At 37.7% G+C, this 21,567-nt stretch overlaps 1 protein-coding gene across 8 annotated transcripts in view; it reads left to right on the plus strand.

The window, feature by feature from the left end:
• The window catches only part of Ip3k2 (Inositol 1,4,5-triphosphate kinase 2), a 42,007-nt gene that overhangs the window by 5,919 nt on the left and 14,521 nt on the right, over positions 1-21,567 (plus strand). For 5 of the 8 annotated variants that reach the window (XR_013080791.1, XR_013080792.1, XM_076779018.1 and 2 more), the window contains exons 3-4: positions 2,899-3,220; positions 3,297-3,522. Coding sequence is in view for 4 of the 8 variants with exons in the window: in XM_076779018.1 (XP_076635133.1) it covers positions 2,899-3,220; positions 3,297-3,522 (548 nt within the window). In the remaining 4 variants the exon portion in view is untranslated. Of the gene's footprint in view, positions 1-2,898; positions 3,221-3,296; positions 3,523-17,218; positions 17,802-18,786; positions 19,273-21,567 lie in introns of those variants that run through there. The other 3 variants (XR_013080793.1, XR_013080794.1, XM_076779020.1) reach the window with 2 other exon arrangements.

Raw genomic sequence — 21,567 nt, forward strand, 5'->3', positions numbered from 1 at the left:
GACATCATCGTTCGTTTTGTTTTCTCGGTTGAATCCCCTGACGTACGATTCGATTGCAATTTTTCTTTGAATTGAAATTTGTTCGTACGCGCGATGCTCGCAAAATAAGCATAGAACGTGGAAGCTTGTTAATTTTAACACGTCGTACTTCGTTCGATGAGAAGAGGCAGCATCCGTTTTTGTTCGTCTGATCTGCTTCATATTTTGGGCATTTGTTTAGATTTTCTGCCAGTTCTCGATGAACAGAGCGTAGACTACTTGACGAGACCTCATTATCGTGAAACGTGGCACAGAGAACTCGTGTCGAGTCAAACTCGTTATTTGTATGTCAAGGGGTTAATCCTCATTTCGGGGGAGTAACGTTTCGCCTGATTTTTTTTACCAGCTCGGTTGTCGGAATTAATGCTATTAATTCAGACCTTCTACGCGAATTTTTTGGGCTAAATCACGATTCCTGCTAATAAAGAGTAAATTTTTGATTATTTTTGCTTATCTAACAGTATTTCTACCATGGTTTTATGCACATTTGTGTTGGACTGTAAAAACCTTACCTGAATCAATATCAGGAACTTTTTAGTAAATCATTATTTATTGCTGCAAATAATACATTGTACGAAAAGTAAGTTTTGTAGATATGTATGTCAGTTTCAGCTTATGTAAGGTATTTTTACAAAGAAAAATAATGGACTCATCTTTGCCTTGGCACGTAAAAGGAATGTTACATTTAATGTTCTAGGGACACATTTTCATCTAGCAGTTTTGTTTGTCTACACTTCTATTTAGTTTGTTGCAAAGAAGAAGAAAGAAGTATTGTAAAAATGTAGTATTAAAGATTGGAAGAAAACTTTAAAGGTATTGTCACCACAAGATCAGTGAACAATAATACATTTTGTCACATTTGGTGAAGCTTCAAGTGCTGGTATAGCTACTGAATTATTAAAAATTATTTGTTGTTATTAAATACATTTAATCTAAAATTGTGTTTCATGGAATTACTGACCCCTCAATTACTGTCAACTGACCAAATACTTTCAGGTTAAGAGACCCAATTATTGTCCTCTTAACTAAGTTAAGATAAATTAAGTTTATGTATTAAAGAAGTTCGATGATAGCTTTGTGTTACATATTTTTATAAATGCAAATGTATGTCGTACTATAATATTAGAAACATCGTACGTATAATATACATATGAAAAGTTAGGTTAGGTGCACATAGCTACAACATGGATGCAATTCCATGGCAGTAATTCCAAAATGCATGGAATGCTTAGACTAGTCATTGTCATCCAAATATTAAATAAAGAAAACTTAATAAATCATTGTATAACGATTTCTATTATTTTCTATGATGCTTATATAATCTATAAAAAAACGTGTTTCATTACGTTATGTTAGACTTTTCACCCATATTACTTTACGAGGTTTATTCGGCATTTTAAGTACAAGAGTTTAGAGTGACGGTACTAAATAATTGGCAGTAAATGTGGCCTTTGCCCTAGGATCTAATGTCAAACTTAATCAATATATTTAAAGGCAATATGTATTCAAATAATAAATGGTCCTCTTGCTTATTCAACAAGTGGTATTCAGTTTGGCGGCTGCACAAATAAATATACCTAACCCATCGTATAATTTGGTGCATTAAATACGGCCGTTAATCCTGAATAAATCACAAACTTCCTTACCGACCGAGTTTCATGCCGTTAAAATAAGCTGTGCAAGAAGCTGGGAAAAATTTTAATGGAGGATTCTAGAGGCCAAAATAAGACGAAAATCAAGAATACCAATTTGTTAATTGAAGCTTCGTTAAAAAGTTATTAACATTTGAAGTTCCGCCCGTACTGAATTTTTTTCTCGAAAATGCACAAGATTTCGGGGGTATGTCTATTCACCAAAAATGATTGTAATTGACCCCCACAGCTAACAATATTTTTTTCAGAACGATTTGAAATATTTTAATTTCGTCGAAAAATTTCACACCTTCTCGAATTTTTTTCTAGAAAGTGGGTAGAATTTCGAGGTTATGTCTATTCACCAAAAATGATTGCAATTGACCCCCGCAACCGAAAATAATTTTTTCAGGACGATTCGAAGTTTTTTAATTTTGTCGAAAAATGTGTTCACCTATTCGAATTTTTTTCTCAAAAGTGGGTAGGATTTCGAAGGTATGTGTAATGACCAAAAATGATTGTAATTGACCCCCATAGCTAACAATATTTTTTTCAGAACGATTTAAAATATTTTAATTTCGTCGAAAAATTTCACACCTTCCCGAATTTTTTTCTAGAAAGTGGGTAGAATTTCGAGGTTATGTCTATTCACCAAAAATGATTGTAATTGACCCCCGCAACCGAAAATAATTTTTTCAGAACGATTCGAAGTTTTTTAATTTTGTCGAAAAATGTGTTCACCTATTCGAATTTTTTTCTCAAAAGTGGGTAGGATTTCGAAGGTATGTATATTCACCAAAAATGATTGTAATTGACCCCCGCAACCGAAAATAATTTTTCCAGAACGATTTGAAATTGTTGAATTTAATTGTTAATAACTTTTTAACGGTGCCTCCATCAACAAATTGGTATTCTTGATTTTCGTCTTATTTTGGCCTCTAGAACCCCCCAGTAAAATTTTTCTCAGGGTTAGCCGAACACCCTGTATAATGTAGAAGAAAGAAAAAAATCACAGCTTCTGTGAAAAAATCAAAGAAGCGCATCGATCATCGATTCCTAATTTTTAACGTTTTTCGTACAAAGACGTAACCATCGAGAAACTATTTATCGATAACGTCCATGGGAAATCCAACGATCTATGTATTAGTTATGAAACGCAATGCAAATAGAAACTGCGTAAAGATCGTAAAATTATTCGAACGGTGAATTGATAAAAGAATGTTTGCAGGATGGGACGGTTCGAATGTGGTGGAAGGAAGCGAATCGGAGCATAACGAGGGAAGGCCCAGATATTGGAGAACGCCGAGCGTGGTTGTCAGCGACTATTCGGATTGCTCTTATTCGGACGAGAAGCTGGAAAGGCATGATCTTGACCTTGAGAAATATGACGGAATCAGCGGAACACCGAGTCAAGCAAGCAGCTGCTCCTGTTTGGATTGCGACGAGATACGAGAATCTTTGGATAATCAGTTCCTGCAAGTTTGTCGCAGCAGGCGGCATTCGGACTCTTCTTGCTTGTGCCTCGATTCTATGAATGCTGCCGCCACGAGGTATCTAACTTTTCCAACAATTCTACAGCGAGAAAGTTCGCCTGGCGCCCGATTAACGGTGGACGATTTGTTTCAGAAAGATTAACAACGCTGGCAACAGACGGAATTCCTGCTTGGACGCTACCAATCCTTACTATTCCAGGGACTCGTACGGCGAAGACAACAATGCACCGGGCTTGCAAGAAACGAGGAAGATCGAGTTCTTGGACATTCCGCCGAGAAAGATCTCGGACGGGTCTATCTCCAGCCTGAGCGGCGACGAATCCGACGTCATCGAACTTCAGCAAGTGAAACCTGCCAGGGTGAGTGTTACTATCGTTTAGCTTATCATTTTTAAACAAGTATCTCCTTGATTGTCTTTAGGGATTGCCCCAAACTGTTTTAAAGGAAGCAATATATTGTAAGAAATAAAAAAACTATTAATAAAACCGATGGAAATTTATTAAATGGCTCGATGCCCGGTACTCTGACGAGCTTCCATTCCAGGTGTACAAATATTTCAATGTTACACCGAAGGAAAGGCTATGTTTAGCGTGATGCACCACCAACACATCGTTGTTTCCGTGAACACGCGCGTAATTCGTCTTACGCAATGCTTCTGCACCAGTTGAGAACAAACGAATCGTTTATATCTGTCGAATACGGAATTCGTCTTGGTATTTAGTAACGTTCATAGAAGACGAGAATCGTGACTGCGCATGGTTAAAATTTATCTATAGATCCCGTTCGTCTCGAACGATATTTCGTTGCTTTTATTTTTATCAGTTTTACTTTTTCCATTAAACCAACCTTGCTTGGTTCCGGCATGTTTGTAATGAAACGTGACCTCTGATACGATCGTATAGAGTGTACAGAGTACCATAGCGTTTGCACGTTTTTAAATAGTCCAAATGCTTTATTTCACCATCAACTGAAACCTTATACAGGGTGTTCTAGAGATTCTAGAGGCCAAAATAAGACGAAAATCAAGAATACCAATTTGTTGATGGAGGCTTCGTTAAAAAATTATTAACGTTTAAAGTTCCGATCGTACTGAATTTTTTTTTTGAAAACACGCAGGATTTTGGGGGTATGTCTATTCACCAAAAATGATTGCAATTGACCCCCGCGACCGAAAATAATTTTTTGTTTCTAACAGATAAAAAAAACACGTCTTTTGTTCAATATTCAGCAAAAACAAAGCGTTGTCCGTGGTGGATATTTCTTCCCAAACGCCGTAGCAGCGAACGCGTTAATAGGTTTCAGATAAAATGTCCGAATTCTATTTTGGAACGCTATTGCGTTCCATTCGAACGTGTTTGGAGTGTTCGGTGAGCGAGGATGTTAGTTGAACCCACGCGAAGAATGCACAAAGCGAGCATGCACGTGCGCGACGAGTTTGTAAACACGCTGATCTGTATGTAAAGTAAGTACTTATATAAAAACAAGGAGGTACGTTTATATGTACAAAAGGAAGGCATGCATAACAGATCCCACGGTCTGCGTAAGATACTGTGTCTACGTCCTCTGCATTATTTGCGAGGAGCTCGTCGGAACGAGAATAACAGTTTTGCAAAACGTCGAAGGAGGCTTCACAATTATGCATCATTTTTAAAATATCAAACCTCCCTCGTTATCGTAATTCTCTTTGTTCAAGAGAAATAATCAGTAATACATTTCCGTGATCCTTATGTTTCCCCATTGAGAAAACATAACCTATTTCTTGATGTCTCGTATTTGTCTGATCTACAGAAAAAAAAATAAATTCCGTATACAAGGTGTTCAGCCACCCATGGGAAAAATCATGGGGGATTCTAGAGGCCAAAACAAGATGAAAATCAAGAATACCAATTTGTTGATGGAGGCTTTGTTAAAAAGTTATTAACAATTAAATTCAACACTTTCAAATCGTTCTGGAAAAATTATTTTCGGTTAGGGGGGTCAATTATAATCATTTTTGGTCATTACACATAACCCCGAAATCCTACCCACTTTCGAGAAAAAAAATCGGGTAGGTGGTGAAATTTTTCGGTGAAAAAAAAATTTTTTAAATTGTTCTAAAAAAATTATTTTCGGTTGTGGGAGCCAATTACAATAATTTTTTGTTATTACACATACCCCCGAATTCCTACGCACTTTCGAGAAAAAAATTCCTTACCGAAAATCTAATTAGGTGACTGACAAAAAAAAAAAATTTCAAATCGCTCTGGAAAAATTATTTTCGGTTGCGGGGGTCAATTACAATCATTTTTGGTTATTACACATACCCCCAAAATCCTACCCACTTTCTAGAAAAAAATTCGAGGTGTGAAATTTTTCGACGGAAAAAAAAAATTTCAAATCGTTCTGGAAAAATTATTGTCGGTTGCAGGGGTCAATTACAATCATTCTTGGTCATTACACATACCCCCGAATTCCTACGCACTTTCGAGAAAAAAATTCCTTACCGAAAATCTAATTAGGTGACTGACAAAAAAAAAAAAATTTCAAATTGCTCTGGAAAAATTATTTTCGGTTACGGGGGTCAATTACAATCATTTTTGGTCATTACACATACCCTCGAAATCCTACCCACTTTCTAGAAAAAAATTCAGTACGGTCGGAACTTTAAACGTTAATAACTTTTTAACGAAGCCTCCATCAACAAATTGGTGTTCTTGATTTTCGTCTTATTTTGGCCTCTAGAATCCCCCTTTGAAATTTTTCCCCTGTATATTCATCTATTTCTATACTTGTTTACAGATATAAAAATAGTATTCACCGAATTAGGTTTGAAAAGAGTGGAACGCGCAAACATTTCCAACACAGAGTCTTTTCTTATCGTTCCGTTAGAAAAACCGGCGTTTTAAAAAACACCGATTCTGACGTAGTTAGATTATCGCTTGGACAAAAACTTAGTTCATAAATATTACCGTAAATTTCACAATTCTTTGACGTCATCGTTTCACTGCTTTCCTATTTGTATATGTGAAACTGTCGCGGCGATCGGTTTGGATCGATTTTACTCGTTGGACAACCAGTGATCTAGTATGTGCAAACAAAATTTAATCGAGACTGGATCGTAGAAAAGTGGAGCTAATTTTTTAAATTCCACGAAAATTACTGGGGTTATCAATTCCAATTAAATACAGTGATCTTTAAAATATAAATATTCCAATGAAATACGTCTAAGACTCCACTTCATTCAGGTGATTCCTGGTTCATCAGAATCAACGAAATCGATTTTTTCAGTGTTTTGGTATTTTAGTGTTGTGAAGTGAAATATTTAAAAAGTATAGGAATAATTTGGTTTCTCTAGAAGTCTTTAAGGAGATATAAATTTTGCTATTAAACATTGTTTTATTATACCATTCGACAGAGGTGTCTGAAAGTTAAAATTTGAGACATCTTAGGTTTGTATCTATTATATTAATTACATCAAATTTAATACTCATTTAACTGCATCCATAACTTACTGGAAACACAAGTAGCTATTAAAACAGCCACAGATTAAGCGTCAAACATAATCAGTAACTTTTTAAACTGAGATTTGAACGAAAATTAGGTTTATTTTTGTTTAATTGCTGAAATAATACGCTATGGATTAAAACTGAAAATGTAAGTTTTTGTTTTGTCCAAGTTTTCGAGTGTTTTAATTCTAAGTAATTCTGGCAACAGAAATTAACGATTATGATTTTGTATTCAAATTTGTTGACGTCTGTTACGTTAAACTGTGGGAACAATGGAGTATAATTTGGTTTAACCTTCAGAAGCCATTTAGTTTTTATCCTGATTTACGTCATACTTCGCCGCAAGGTCGCGCAACGTTAATAGTTGGAAAGTGAATTATTTTGTTATTGTACCTGAAGAGGGTCGCACACTTTAGTGGCTGAATCGTGGATTGAATTTTTAACTCGTTGGAGTTAAAAATATACAACATTATTTAAAGAAGTCCGCCGGCTTTAAATAAAGTTAAAACTAAAGAACAGCCCATCTAAATTTAAACTTCTTTTTTTACTCGAAAGATTTCCATGTGCTGAATACAGATATGTTCGACCACCACTGGGAAAAATTTTAATGGAGGATTCTAGAGGCCAAAATAAGACGAAAATCAAGAATACCAATTTGTTGATGGAGGCTCCGTTAAAAAGTTATTAACAATAAAATTCAAAAATTTCAAATCATTCTAAAAAAATTATTTTCAGTTGCGGGGGTCAATTACAATCATTTTTGGTCATTACACATACCCTTGAATTCCTACGCAATTCTGAGAAAAAAATTCGACTAGGTGTCTCCATTTTTGGGCAAAAATGAAAAGTTTCAAATCGTTCTGGAAAAATTATTTTCGGTTGCGGGGGTCAATTACAATCGTTTTTGGTCATTATACATACCCCCGAAATCCTATCCACTTTCTAGAAAAAAATTCGAGAAGGTGTAAAATTTTTCGACGGAAAGAAAGAATTTCAAATCGTTTTGGAAAAATTATTTTCGGTTGCGGGGGTCAATTACAATCATTTTTGGTCATTACACATACCCTCGAAATCCTACCCACTTTCGAGAAAAAAATTCGGGAAGGTGTAAAATTTTTCGACGGAAAGAAAGAATTTCAAATCGTTTTGGAAAAATTATTTTCGGTTGCGGGGGTCAATTACAATCATTTTTGGTCATTACACATACCCTCGAAATCCTACCCACTTTCGAGAAAAAAATTCGAGAATATGTGCAATTTTTCGACGGAAAAAAAAAATTTCAAATCGTTTTGGAAAAATTATTTTCGGTTGCAGGGGTCAATTACAATTATTTTTGGTCATTACACATACCCTCGAAATCCTACCCACTTTCGAGAAAAAAATTCGAGAATATGTGAAATTTTTCGACGGAAAAAAAAAATTTCAAATCGTTTTGGAAAAATTATTTTCGGTTGCGGGGGTCAATTACAATCATTTTTGGTCATTACACATACCCTCGAAATCCTACCCGCTTTCGAGAAAAAAATTCGAGAATATGTGAAATTTTTCGACGGAAAGAAAGAATTTCAAATCGTTTTGGAAAAATTATTTTCGGTTGCGGGGGTCAATTACAATCGTTTTTGGTCATTATACATACCCCCGAAATCCTATCCACTTTCTAGAAAAAAATTCGAGAAGGTGTAAAATTTTTCGACGGAAAGAAAGAATTTCAAATCGCTTTGGAAAAATTATTTTCGGTTGCGGGGGTCAATTACAATCATTTTTGGTCATTACACATATCCTCGAAATCCTATCCACTTTTTAAAAAAAAATTCGAGAAGGTGTAAAATTTTTCGACGGAAAGAAAGAATTTCAAATCGTTTTGGAAAAATTATTTTTGGTTGCGGGGGTCAATTACAATCATTTTTGGTGAATAGACATACCCCCGAAATCTTGCGCATTTTCGAGAAAAAAAATGCAGTAAGGGTGGAACTTTAAACGTTAATAACTTTTTAATAAAGCCTCCATCAACAAATTGGTATTCTTGATTTTCGTCTTATTTTGGCCTCTAGAATCTCCCATTAAAATGTTTCCCAGGTATGGCCGAACACCCTGTATTTTTATTCGTTGTGACTCAATTGTGTCCTGCGATTCTTTGTTGTTTTCGTGAAAGTTTCACAATTTACTTTTTAACCGTATATTTCGTGGGTTGTGGGTCTTTTTTTATTAAAACTGTATTTTTTAAAAATATTATGAAGTTGGAGGTTCAAACGATAGTCTTAAAGTTGATCCTCCTAGGGGTTTTCGAGAAAAACAATTGTCCATATTTCAAACTCGAAACTATAAAAAAATGGAATAAAAAAAAAGATCAATTTTCGTGATCGACAATGCTGGAAATACCCACTTGACGCACGTGCCGTTGGATTGGTCTATGCGGTGCTCTAATCGGATAGCCGGGGGCCAATCTCTTCGTAGCACCGCTTTCCATGGGATTCGGTCGCTCGCTGCTGAGCCCCGCTGCTCTCTTACACATGTATATAGTATATCCATCGACGTGGGCTCATTGTCATTGTCAGTCCGTTCCGCGCGGTTTCGTTCACGGGATTCAAAGCTCGCCAGCTTCTTTCTCGACCAATCGTCCAGCGGCTCTCGCCAACGGGGCCGGGAAAATTGTCGAGCGGCGATCCGTTCTCGTTCCAGTCTCTGGAACGCTTCTAATTACTGGGAGAAGCGTTTGAATCGCGCGTCGGTCGAAACACTGTCCAGCGGATCGTTCGAAAGTGGCGTGCGCGTGTGCGTATGCGTGTGTGTGCCGTGCACGTGTCACGTTCGAAAATCGTTGACCGTTTAGCACTGTTTCTCGTCTCGGGGAAAGAAATAGACTTCCAGTGAAAACGGCGGCGACGGTTTGTTGTTCCGAGCGACGGCGAAGCGGGAACGCGAAACGCGAAACGCGAAACGCGCAGGACTTAAATAAACGCCACCAGGGGGATCGTATTTCGGGCACGGGGATATTTCCATCGTGTGCTGGAACGCCATTAGTGATTAGAACGCAACAGGCGTTCGGCAGTGGCCACTGGCTGTACGTGAAAACGAGGGATCGATTTCTGCACGGACGATTGTTTACGATCGAGAGTTATTTACGTGCACGGTAATTCTTCGGGTTCTCGGTGACGATCGGAGACCGAAGTTGCGGTAGAAATTAGATTTGAGACTGCTGGTCCGGGCAATGGTGGATTACGCAGGGTGAGTCGTAATTCGTGGCGCAAATTGGGTCAAGTAGATTCTATGGCTCGAGATAAGACGCTTCGGGAAACCTCGGTTCCGAGAGTGTTGAATTTAAATATCAGTCGAGTACTCGAGTAGCGAAAGAATAGTTTCTTTCATTAATTTCTCGGTTATTAATTAACTGCTCGTGCACTCGACTGATATTCAATTTTCTCGGTTGAGTTTCTCCTGTTTCGAGCCACAGAATCAATCTGACCTAATCGGTACCATGAATTACGACTCATTCTGCACATTCAAAATGTTTGACAAAAGTTTGAATACCATTTTTCTCAATCTCGATTATTTGATTGAATTTTATTTTTAAATTGAGCTTATTTTATTTATGTTAAAAGGAGATAGATTAATGAAAGGAGACGGCACGAGTTGTACTGCGTAAGTTGAACGTGTCAGATTTTAATACTGGCCTCCGTGAACAGGCAAGCGCCGCCAAGCGTGAAAGGGGTCCAATTTCGTTTTGCTTGGTCGACCTTCTGACGGTGGCTCCGGCTATAAACCTAACCCAAACTAAAAAATTTCATCAACCACTCTACAGATCTCCGCACGCGGTCCAGTTATTTAAGAAAGTTATACAACCGTCGTTCGTTATTATTATTAACCCTTTGCACTCCGAGAGTATTAATATGGACGACTAGCAATATCAATCGCAATTTTGCGATGTAACTTCTAAAAATAAAAAATATTCTCCTCGCAGAAATGCATAAATATCTGTAATTTAAATTTTATTCCTGTATCTCCCAAACTCAATTTGCGTTATCATAAATGAAACTTGAATCGAGCCATGGTATGTATTAGGTATGTTTGTCGCAATGGCGGCGCCAGTGGAGTGCAAAGGGTTGAAATACTAGGTGAAACTTTCCCAAGAGGAATGGTTTGCTCGAATTGAAAGATACGAGGAAAGGGGAATTTCGGAAATTCCCGAATCTCGGGGGGAACAAAATATCTCGAGTAAATAATAATTACTGATCGCGATCCGTTGCCGTCAGATAAGAATCGCACAGCGATTTCCGAGAAATCGTATCGTCGCGTGCGGTGCCACGGTTCGGCATGAAAATTTATCGAAAATTATTGCCGCGCGATAATATGCCTCGTTGGATAGACGAGAATTTTCGCGAGCGGACAGTTCCCCGAATCGAACGCACGCGACGGTTACACTTGGGGCGCGTTTCGAACGTTATGTCCGTGACCGTGAAACGCGAACGAAGGGGCGGGTGCCACCTTCGCGGAGAAACGTTTCGCAATAAACAGCATTCATTGAGCTTGCTGAGAATCGACTTGTTCGCGGGAACGGATCTCGAGCTGGACAAAATACTGGATACGAATATTGATGGAGACACGTTTGCCTGCAAGGTAATCCGCCGCGTCCCCTTTTTGCTGTAAAATTAACAAAATTGCATATCACCAAGATTCTCTGCGTCTTTTTCTAAAAACTCTTCGTCATCGTCCATCAGCTGCGTCATCGTCCTCATTCAGAAAAAGTGCTCTCTGTTCTTCGGTGATCCCGACTGTTAGTAAACTCCGAGCAATAGTGTCGCAAATCGTTTATTTATAACTTTGCCATCATCCGCGGCACGATGAACATACGAAATCAAGCGCCAGGTTAAAACGCGTTAAACGTTGCAAAACCTCTGACGTCTGAAATGTTTATGGCCCTTCGTGGACACGTTAATCGCACTTTCGACGATCGTAACATTTATCTTATACATTTTGACGTTAAGATACCGTGGTTCGAAATAAACAAGTACATCTCGTTCCAGAAAAAATTTTGTTGGAACCGTGAACATGTACATTTCATTTAAGAATATATACGCTGTTGTAAATTTTTTTTTTTAAGAGAAACCTTACCATATTGTATATACAGGGTGTTCGGCCACTCCTGGGAAAAATTTTAATGGGGGATTTTAGAGGCCAAAATAAGACGAAAATCAAAAATACCAATTTGTTGATGAAGGCTTCGTTAAACAGTTATTAACGTTTAAAGTTCCGATCGTACTGAATTTTTTTCTCGAAACTGAGTTGGATTTCGGGGGTATGTCTATTTATAAAAAATGATTGTAATTGACCCCCGCAACCGAAAATAATTTTTCCAAAACGATTTGAAATTTTTTTTTTCCGTCGAAAAATTTCACACCTTCTCGAATTTTTTTCTAGAAAGTGGGTAGGATTTTGAGGGTATGTGTAATGACCAAAAATGATTGTAATGGACCCCCGCAACCGAAAATAATTTTTCCAAAACGATTTAAAGCTTTTCAATTTCACCGAAAAATTTGTCCACCTTCCCGAATTTTTTTCTCGAAAGTGGGTAGGATTTCGAGGGTATGTGTAATGACCAAAAATGATTGTAATTGACCCCCGCAACCGAAAATAATTTTTCCAAAACGATTTGAAATTTTTTTTTTCCGTCGAAAAATTTCACACCTCGAATTTTTTTCTAGAAAGTGGGTAGGATTTCGAGGGTATGTGTAATGACCAAAAATGATTGTAATTGACCCCCGCAACCGAAAATAATTTTTCCAAAACGTTTCGAAATTTTTGAATTTAATTGTTAATAACTTTTTAACAAAGCCTTCATCAATAAATTGGTATTCTTGATTTTCGTCTTATTTTGGCCTCTAGAATCCCCCATTAAAATTTTTCCCATGGATGGCCGAACACCCTGTATACATTTGTTTTTAAAAACACAAGACGTTCGATTTATATTCGTTAAAACTTGTAGCATCTTATATTCTAACGCATATAAAAGGCAATGTTTCTATTAAAATATTTTCTTTTTATAAACATTTCTATTTCGAGGACATAGAAATATGGACGCTTAAAAATCCTTGAATTTTTTCGAACCCAACTTGATATTGTTTAACACAAGATTTACGTGCATTGATCGTACATATATTTATTGATACCTTTCACGTTGACGATTTCCTTAAAATACGATTTTTCTTTTAATTAGAATATATGTATATTCATGCCATTGCACCAATCAAATTCAACATAAGTTGTTAAAAAATAATATTTACGCGTTCTGCAATTTTTAATATGGAATCTGACACCCGTCAAATTTACGGCTTCCGTAAATCTAGTATTAAACGAAATGTTGATCGATCGAGCCGATTCTCAAATTCCAAGTACTCGATCATCGACGGGCTTTATCAGTTCGCGATATCGAGATACGAGAAGGTTGTAAAATTAAAAGTAAACTATGCTGCGGTGTAGAAAAACGAAGGAAAAATGCACGGACGAGTAGATTGTCGCAATTACGTCTTCTAGAAGCAGAGAATTTGTACTACTTACGGGATGGTCCCGATATCGAGCCTGAGAGAGAGAGACGGGCGTTTCACGCGTTATGAATAAAACATTTCGCGGCGTGACTGAAAATAACATCATTAACGATAGGCGGTCGGCGTTGAAAATCCCGCTATGCCTTCGCTTTCGAAACGTCCGGGCTCCGGAGTGACCCGAAAAAGGCGATACTACGGCCTGCTCGTATAACCGCGACTGACCTTTCAACGAGGGAAAGTAAACGCAATAATCGTGCAAGTGCCGGCAAACGTGCTCGTGCCTCTCGCGCGCAAGTTGGGCTGAATTTTTATTCGAACGAACGGAAAACGGATAAGAAATCGGGAATAAATTTTATTCGCGATGTTATTTATAGATTACGGGTCTCGTCTACCGCCTACCGCGAACCGAAGATTGCAAATCGATAGACGGAGCTGAATTATTTATCACGCATCTCGATGCCGTATTATTAATTACGTGAATCGGTCGAATCGCCGATAGCTATGATTCCGTGACAGGATTAATCAATAACAACCTTTTTATTCTATCTTTTCTCCTTTGCCTTTTGGCTCGAATAGAATGCAAACGTTAAAATCGATACCTAACCCTCGTTACACAGCACCGCCTCGTTTCTTGCACCAATCTGCGTTACTTGCGATGGAATCGTTTCCCACCGCTGTTTATGTTTCCTCAGCCTGAGCGTCCATCGACCGAAGTAGCCCAGCGCAGCTGTGTAATTGGAAACTCATTTGAGCGTTCCGTCCCGGGAACGGTTCGAACAGTTCCGAGAATAACGTCTCGTCCGAACCTAACCTCCAACCGCAAGATTAAGATGAAAACTATGTATCGCAAATAAAGAGTTTCGTAAATAATTTTCTTAAGAATTCGGGAATATTTGAAAGCTACAGGTAATTCGGACATCTACTTTGACAATTATTGCAATGGCGGTATATGACAGTCTTTTTTTTTTTCTTCACAAGCATTATTGTCTCGTTCGATGACGACTGCCTCGTCTACCTTAGCATTCTTTAAATTTCTACGGAACAGTATGTTTTCGTATGAAGAGATCCATTTTTTCACGTTGTTTGAGTTAATTATTTTAACCAAAATTATCAAAGTAGTAACATAGTGGGGATTTTTTTTTTAAGAGTAAAATAGTTGGTAATGCGAGTGTTGACTGCCTCGTCTACCTTCACATTTTTCACGTTGTTTGAGTTAATTATTTTTACTAAAATTATCAATGTAGTAACATAGTGGGGATTTTTTTTTTTTTTTAAGTAAAATAGTTACTTGGTAATGCAAGGGTTGACACTTCGATATGTTATCTTGCCAGTATCTTCGAAAGGAGCCTGAAAGAAAGCAAAAGGTCATAGACTGAAAAATATTGTATTATCGTTGTGGTCTCGCTGAAAACGAAGGTAGTCACAAGTTACGCTATTTGCAGCGTCGTAGTAGACAAATATATTACGTCAATCAGCGGATGGAATACTGGTTCATTATGCAAGACGAGGATACGAAGAGTACGTAATCCAGCACCTTTTGTTTCTTGCACCGGCGACCAGCATATAAGATTAAAACAGCAGATTTGTCTGGGAGAAATCTATTCGTTGCATCGTTTCAAATCACGCAACAGAACATTAATAGCCACTTACATTCTATGCTCCCATCAACGTAACCCTGAATTTGTATAAAATCACCTAAACGAAGTTGGTCTGACAAGGAGACTGTTACATCTGATTTTTATCGATCTCAATGACATTTTGCAGACTTACTTTTATAAAAATAAATGAACACAAAATAACATTATTAAATCTTCTCTAATCAGATATTAAAAAGTAGAGGCCAAAATAGGACGAAAATCAAGAATACCAATTTGTTGATGGAGGCTTCGTTAAAAAGTTATTAACGTTTAAAGTTCCACCCTTACTGATTTTTTTTCTCGAAACTGCGTAGGAATTCGAGGGTATGTCTATTCACCAAAAATGATTGTAATTGACCCCCGCAACCGAAAATAATTTTTTCAGAACGATTTGAATTTTTTTAATTTTGTCGAAAAATTTGTCCACCTATTCGAATTTTTTTCTAGAAAGTGGGTAGGATTTCGAGGGTATGTGTAATGACCAAAAATGATTGTAATTGACCCTCACAACCGAAAATAATTTTTCTAGAACGATTTGAATTTTTTTAATTTTGTCGAAAAATTTGTCCACCTATTCGAATTTTTTTCTAGAAAGTGGGTAGGATTTCGAGGGTATGTGTAATGACCAAAAATGATTGTAATTGACCCTCACAACCGAAAATAATTTTTCTAGAACGATTTGAATTTTTTTAATTTTGTCGAAAAATTTGTCCACCTATTCGAATTTTTTTCTAGAAAGTGGGTAGGATTTCGAGGGTATGTGTAATGACCAAAAATGATTGTAATTGACCCTCACAACCGAAAATAATTTTTCTAGAACGATTTGACAAATTTTTTTTTCGCCGAAAAATTTCACCACCTAGCCGATTTTTTTTCTCGAAAATGCGTAGGATTTTGAGGGTATGTGTAATGACCAGAAATAATTGTAATCGACCCCCACAACCGAAAATAATTTTTTCAGAACGATTTGAAATTTTTTAATTTTGTCGAAAAATTTCTCCACCTATTCGAATTTTTTTCTAGAAAGTGGGTAGGATTTCGAAGGTATGTGTATTCACCAAAAATGATTGTAATTGACCCTCACAACCGAAAATAATTTTTCCAGAACGATTTGACAAATTTTTTTTTCGCCGAAAAATTTCACCACCTAGCCGATTTTTTTTCTCGAAAATGCGTAGGATTTTGAGGGTATGTGTAATGACCAGAAATAATTGTAATCGACCCCCACAACCGAAAATAATTTTTTCAGAACGATTTGAATTTTTTTAATTTTGTCGAAAAATTTGTCCACCTATTCGAATTTTTTTCTAGAAAGTGGGTAGGATTTCGAGGGTATGTGTAATGACCAAAAATGATTGTAATTTACCCTCACAACCGAAAATAATTTTTCCAGAACGATTTGACAAATTCTTTTTTCGCCGAAAAATTTCACCACCTAGCCGATTTTTTTTCTCGAAAATGCGTAGGATTTTGAGGGTATGTGTAATGACCAGAAATAATTGTAATCGACCCCCACAACCGAAAATAATTTTTTCAGAACGATTTGAAATTTTTTAATTTTGTCGAAAAATTTCTCCACCTATTCGAATTTTTTTCTAGAAAGTGGGTAGGATTTCGAGGGTATGTGTAATGACCAAAAATGATTGTAATTGACCCTCACAACCGAAAATAATTTTTCTAGAACGATTTGACAAATTTTTTTTTCGCCGAAAAATTTCACCACCTAGCCGATTTTTTTTCTCGAAAATGCGTAGGATTTTGAGGGTATGTGTACTGACCAGAAATAATTGTAATCGACCCCCACAACCGAAAATAATTTTTTCAGAACGATTTGAAATTTTTATTTTTCGTCGAAAAATTTGTCCACCTATTCGAATTTTTTTCTCGAAAGTGGGTAGAATTTCGAGGGTATGTCTAATGATAAAAAATGATTGTAATTGACCACTGCAATCAAAAATAATTTTTCCTGAGCGATTTGAAACTTTTCAATTTAATTGTTAATAACTTTTTAACGAAGCCTCAGTCAAGAAATTGATATTCTTGATTTTCGTCTTATTTTGGCCTCTAGAATCTCTCATTAAAATTTTTCCCAAGGGTGGCCGAACACCCTGTATATGTATTTATAGAATAAATGAACTTTTGATAGTAAATCGTGGTGTTCTTATAGAAATTTCGTCCACTGTATGCGCGATAGATCGTCCAGTGCTACGCGCTGACTAGTTAGCAGGAAGCTCTCAATTCGGGTCAGTAGAAGAAAACTGTGCTACCGACACTTAGATTCGAACCCAGAACCTTGGGGGTATGAATCGCCTACCATTAATCTTTTTCACGTGTATATAGAAATCCAGAAATTAAATGTTAAATATCTTCAGAATCGCCAAAAAAATGTTTGGACAAAATCGCAAAATCTAACCCCACATTTGCGACCTCTCCCTATTAATATTCCATTATTTTCGCCAATAATAATAATGCATTTCTACGCATTAAGAACATGACATTGTGTGATAAGAGGGAACTATAAAAATAAATGCATTTTGAGTATAAAGTCGAGGTGCAGCTATATGCTGTTATTAACCTAACCTTGGGTAGCATTTACGAGAAGCGGAGGTCACAGTAATAAATGAAACATAGGATGGGGCACGGCCAGAAAAGGTTGAGAAACATTAACTTTACAGTACAGTTTGACTTTACCATTGCGTCAGGACTTTGCTTTTACATGAAGTTCTGAATTGAGATCATCGAGCAAATTGCCGGTTCGTTAAATACACCAGGGCTTACAAGTCCGCTGAAATTGATCCTCCGCGGTTCACGGAATGTCACGGCCATTTTTTTGCAATGATCGTCGACGTTGAATTAGTGCGTGCGGGTGTTGAGTGAACAGTACGATGTTAGTGCCTCGAGGAGCAACGATGAACGATCGACGAATCGAGTGAACAGCTGATATGCGATACCATTGATCGCAGTGACCATTCAATATGTTGGTTTACCATTGAACGAAACTAACTTGCGATAACAGTATAGACAGAGCTGAGTAAAATACTATTTTAATCGATAAATAGTAGATAAATATTTTATTTTAGACCGCACGTGTATTTTTGAAGATAAAATAGCATTCGTTATTTTTTAAATTTATTTACGGTTATTTAAAATATTTTCTCTGTAAATTTTACCCAGCTCCGAGTGCAGGTTCACGGTTATTTGCATTGCAAACGATTCTCTGTGTAACTACAGATAATCAGGATTTAAGTTTGCGATAACGAATTGCTTTAGATTACCAAGAACAAATTTAAAAGTTCCATGTTAAGAAAAGAGTGTCTATGATTTGCACTCTACGATTTAAATACGTAAAATAAAAGGGTAATAAATAGACTGTGATACTTCATTTTTCCTTAAGTTATGTAAAAGTAAACTGAAACGATTCCTTACGAATTATAAATGGAGGGGTCACTAGTGCCGCTTAATAAAGATGGCCGCCATGATGATACAATTTACATTAGCTTAGCATACGGAAACATAAGAAAGCTTCGATAGAAGTTTTTTTCAATCAATGAAATGTCAGAGTGCGGTTAAATACATTGTGCGATTATGCGAATGGTACGCCATTATCGAGAGACACGATCGAAGGTTAGAACGTTATTAGTTCTGGTACGATTACCACGTGCTGTGCAACTGTGAAAACGTACGAGACGATCGATTTATATTTGCTGCACTTCCAAATTTATCTACGATCGTTGATAACTTCGGGCTCGCAATCTGTAATCTTTGAATTAACTCATTCACAGCCCGAGTCTGTGTTTTTGTTAATCTGAAATGCCGGTCACCAGCGACCGCGATAGGAGTCGATGTGTCAGGGATCCAATATTACGAATATTACAGCCCCTTTTATTGTCATTTTATTTCACGTATTTCTATTAAATTGCGACGATAATGTCGCGACTAATTGTACAATTGTACAATTGTAGATCGAAAACTAAAGAAATTCGAATTGCAAGGCGATCGAGCGAACCGCGGGAAGTCGTCGAGACGCTCGTAGTCGCGTATAACGGGCGATCAAAACGTTAAAACGCTGTCGAACCTAACCTAACTGAACCGTTAGAATCGCGCGGGACAGAATGGAACGGGAGAACAAAGGTGAAAACACGCGGTACGCGGAGACCGCGTCACCGGCGATGCTGTCGACGCCGCCGACATTGAACCTAATGGAACAGCTATTGCTCGCAAAAATCGAGAAACAGAGTCTAAAGCACGAAGACGGGGCAAAGGCAGCGAAAAATCTCCTTCTGAGGAGGACAGATTCGATGGACAGCCAAACCAGCGGGAGTACATACAACTCGTTTCTATCGAGCGATTCAGCGTCCAGCGGGAATCTTTACTGCAAGTGCGACGATTGTCTACTGGACATCGTCGACAAGTATCAGCGGAGTCCGGTTTCGGTTGGCACAAAAAAGGTAAACATTAGCGAGCCTTCTGTTTCTTTTGCTTTTTCAGCCCTTCGCGGGCGAGAGAGCGCGTCGACCTACCGTGATGCTTCTCATGAGAACACCAGGAACGAGAACGGAACGCGTTTTTTTCTTTTTTCGTAGAACCGAACTCGAACGTTCCACAAAGAGAACGGTTGTAACAGGAGGAAGCGAGATGGACATGGTCCGGCGATTCTTATCTGCCGTTTAACGCGAGCATTGTCTACTGTCAGCGGTAAATTGAGAAAAATGTTTCGAAATCGGTGCTCCGGTACGCAATTAAATGCGCGGATGCCGACAACTCGATGATTGATCGAAAATTTTCTTACCGACTGTTGCGAGACGCGTTTCAACGAAGCAACGTTAGCAATAGGAGTAACCTAACCTTAATCGTAACTCATACCTGAGAAGGGGGATGCAAGGAGCCATCAAAGTTAAAAATGAAAAATATTTTTCTCGATATCTCGAAACCTATTCGGTCGGAAAAAATAATTTTGTACTTTTTAATCGCATATTTAACTACACGAGCAGTTGTTCAATGTATTAATTTGTTTAATATTTTATATTAATGATAATGTATGGTCTGATACCGATTTGGTATCGTTCCCATCACTAACCAACATGTACAGTCGATGGTGGCACAAACACCGTCCGAGGAATATGTTTATGCAATACCATAGTCTTGTCGGCCGCGCTGGAAAGGCGCTGCGGGCTTAATTAACGATCGTTCCCTTTTGGTTTCGATTTCATTGCCTAATCAACCCATTCGATCCAATTAGCACGATCGCTCTAGTTTTCTTTAAAAGCGGAATGCCGCTCTGCGACTAAGAAGAAGTTGCATAGTGGCCCGACTGTACAAGGTGGGGCAAATCCACTTAAAATATTTCGCATATTAGATAACCTATACTCACTAAACAAAATTTCATTCGCATCGGACAAAAATTAATAAGAGTTGTAGAGAAATCACAAATCCACAGATCTTGAATTTTCTATTAATAATTACGGAAAATATATCATTATTGGACTCCCCAGTTCCCAGAGTAGAATTCAACGAAACAAAAATGACTGTTTTTCAGTATTAATAAATGTTAGTAACAGAATTCCTTATTAGTACTGCAATCTCTTTATCGAATTTCAGGCTGTCTTCGATCGGCAGTATTTTAAGCAGAAACGTCGTTTCATTCCCAACGAAGATAATTTTAAAGTCGATAAAATTTATTAACACGACGTCATTCCGGTCCCATTTAATTCCCTCGATGGCGGCACTCGCGTTCACCTTAGCACAAAGCGTTTATTTTCTTGCCAATTCGAGTCGTTTTCACGACTCCAAAACCTTGGAGCATATTTATTGAATAAATTTTTTTTCAGTCGGCGACATTTGGGTCAAGAATTTTTCGCTTTCGTCATTTCTTCTTTCGTTTTTCCTTTTGTGACGGCGCTCTTTTGCTCTTCTACCCCGCATATACATGGTGTTCGGCCACCCCTGGAAAAAATATTAACGAGGGATTCTAGAGGCCAAAATAAGACGAAAATCAAAAATACCAATTTGTTGATGGAGGCTTTGTTAAAAAGTTATTAACGTTTAGGTGGCCAAACACCTTGTATGTATATCATCGTTTTCCTGTGTTCGATCCTTGCGATGTTTTTCTCATGTAAATCGTCAGGGAACCGATCGATCAAAGCTCGACCACCCTTTCATGGAGCAATACTTTTGTAAAGCATCGAATAGGTATCGATTCTTTTGTAAACTATCAAACTGTTATCGATACGTTCGTAGAAGTATCAATAGTATCGGTATCGTGACATTCCTGTGCCATCCTGACGGAGCAACGCACGTGTTCGCCGCTGCGATGCGCACCAGTCAGCTGTCGATGATATAATGAGACGTTGCGCGTCTATCCTGCGCATCGCGTGCTTAGGAAGGGGCCGTAGTAGCGCCGTTAGCTACTTTCACGTGTGGCAGAGGCAAGTTTTCTTGACCATGCATGTCACGTTGTATTTATGTAGAGAAATCAAACCGAATCGTAGTTTGTAAAATAATCTGATATTTCCCCGCGATTATACATCGGACTCGTTCAATTACAGAGAAAGTTTTAAAAAACACATTAACTCTGATAATGTGCTCGCGCGTCCGACCGTACGAGCATCGTAAAATTTCCATGTTGCCAACACAAGCGAACTCGAGATCGCAGACCCAATTTCTGGCCGGGTTGCGCAATAAACGAACCGCGACGAACCGACCGTTGGTTCAAATCCATCGAGGGATTATCGTACGACGCGTGA

Source organism: Colletes latitarsis, chromosome 11 (genome assembly GCF_051014445.1).
Source record: "Colletes latitarsis isolate SP2378_abdomen chromosome 11, iyColLati1, whole genome shotgun sequence".
NCBI lineage: Eukaryota > Metazoa > Arthropoda > Insecta > Hymenoptera > Colletidae > Colletes > Colletes latitarsis.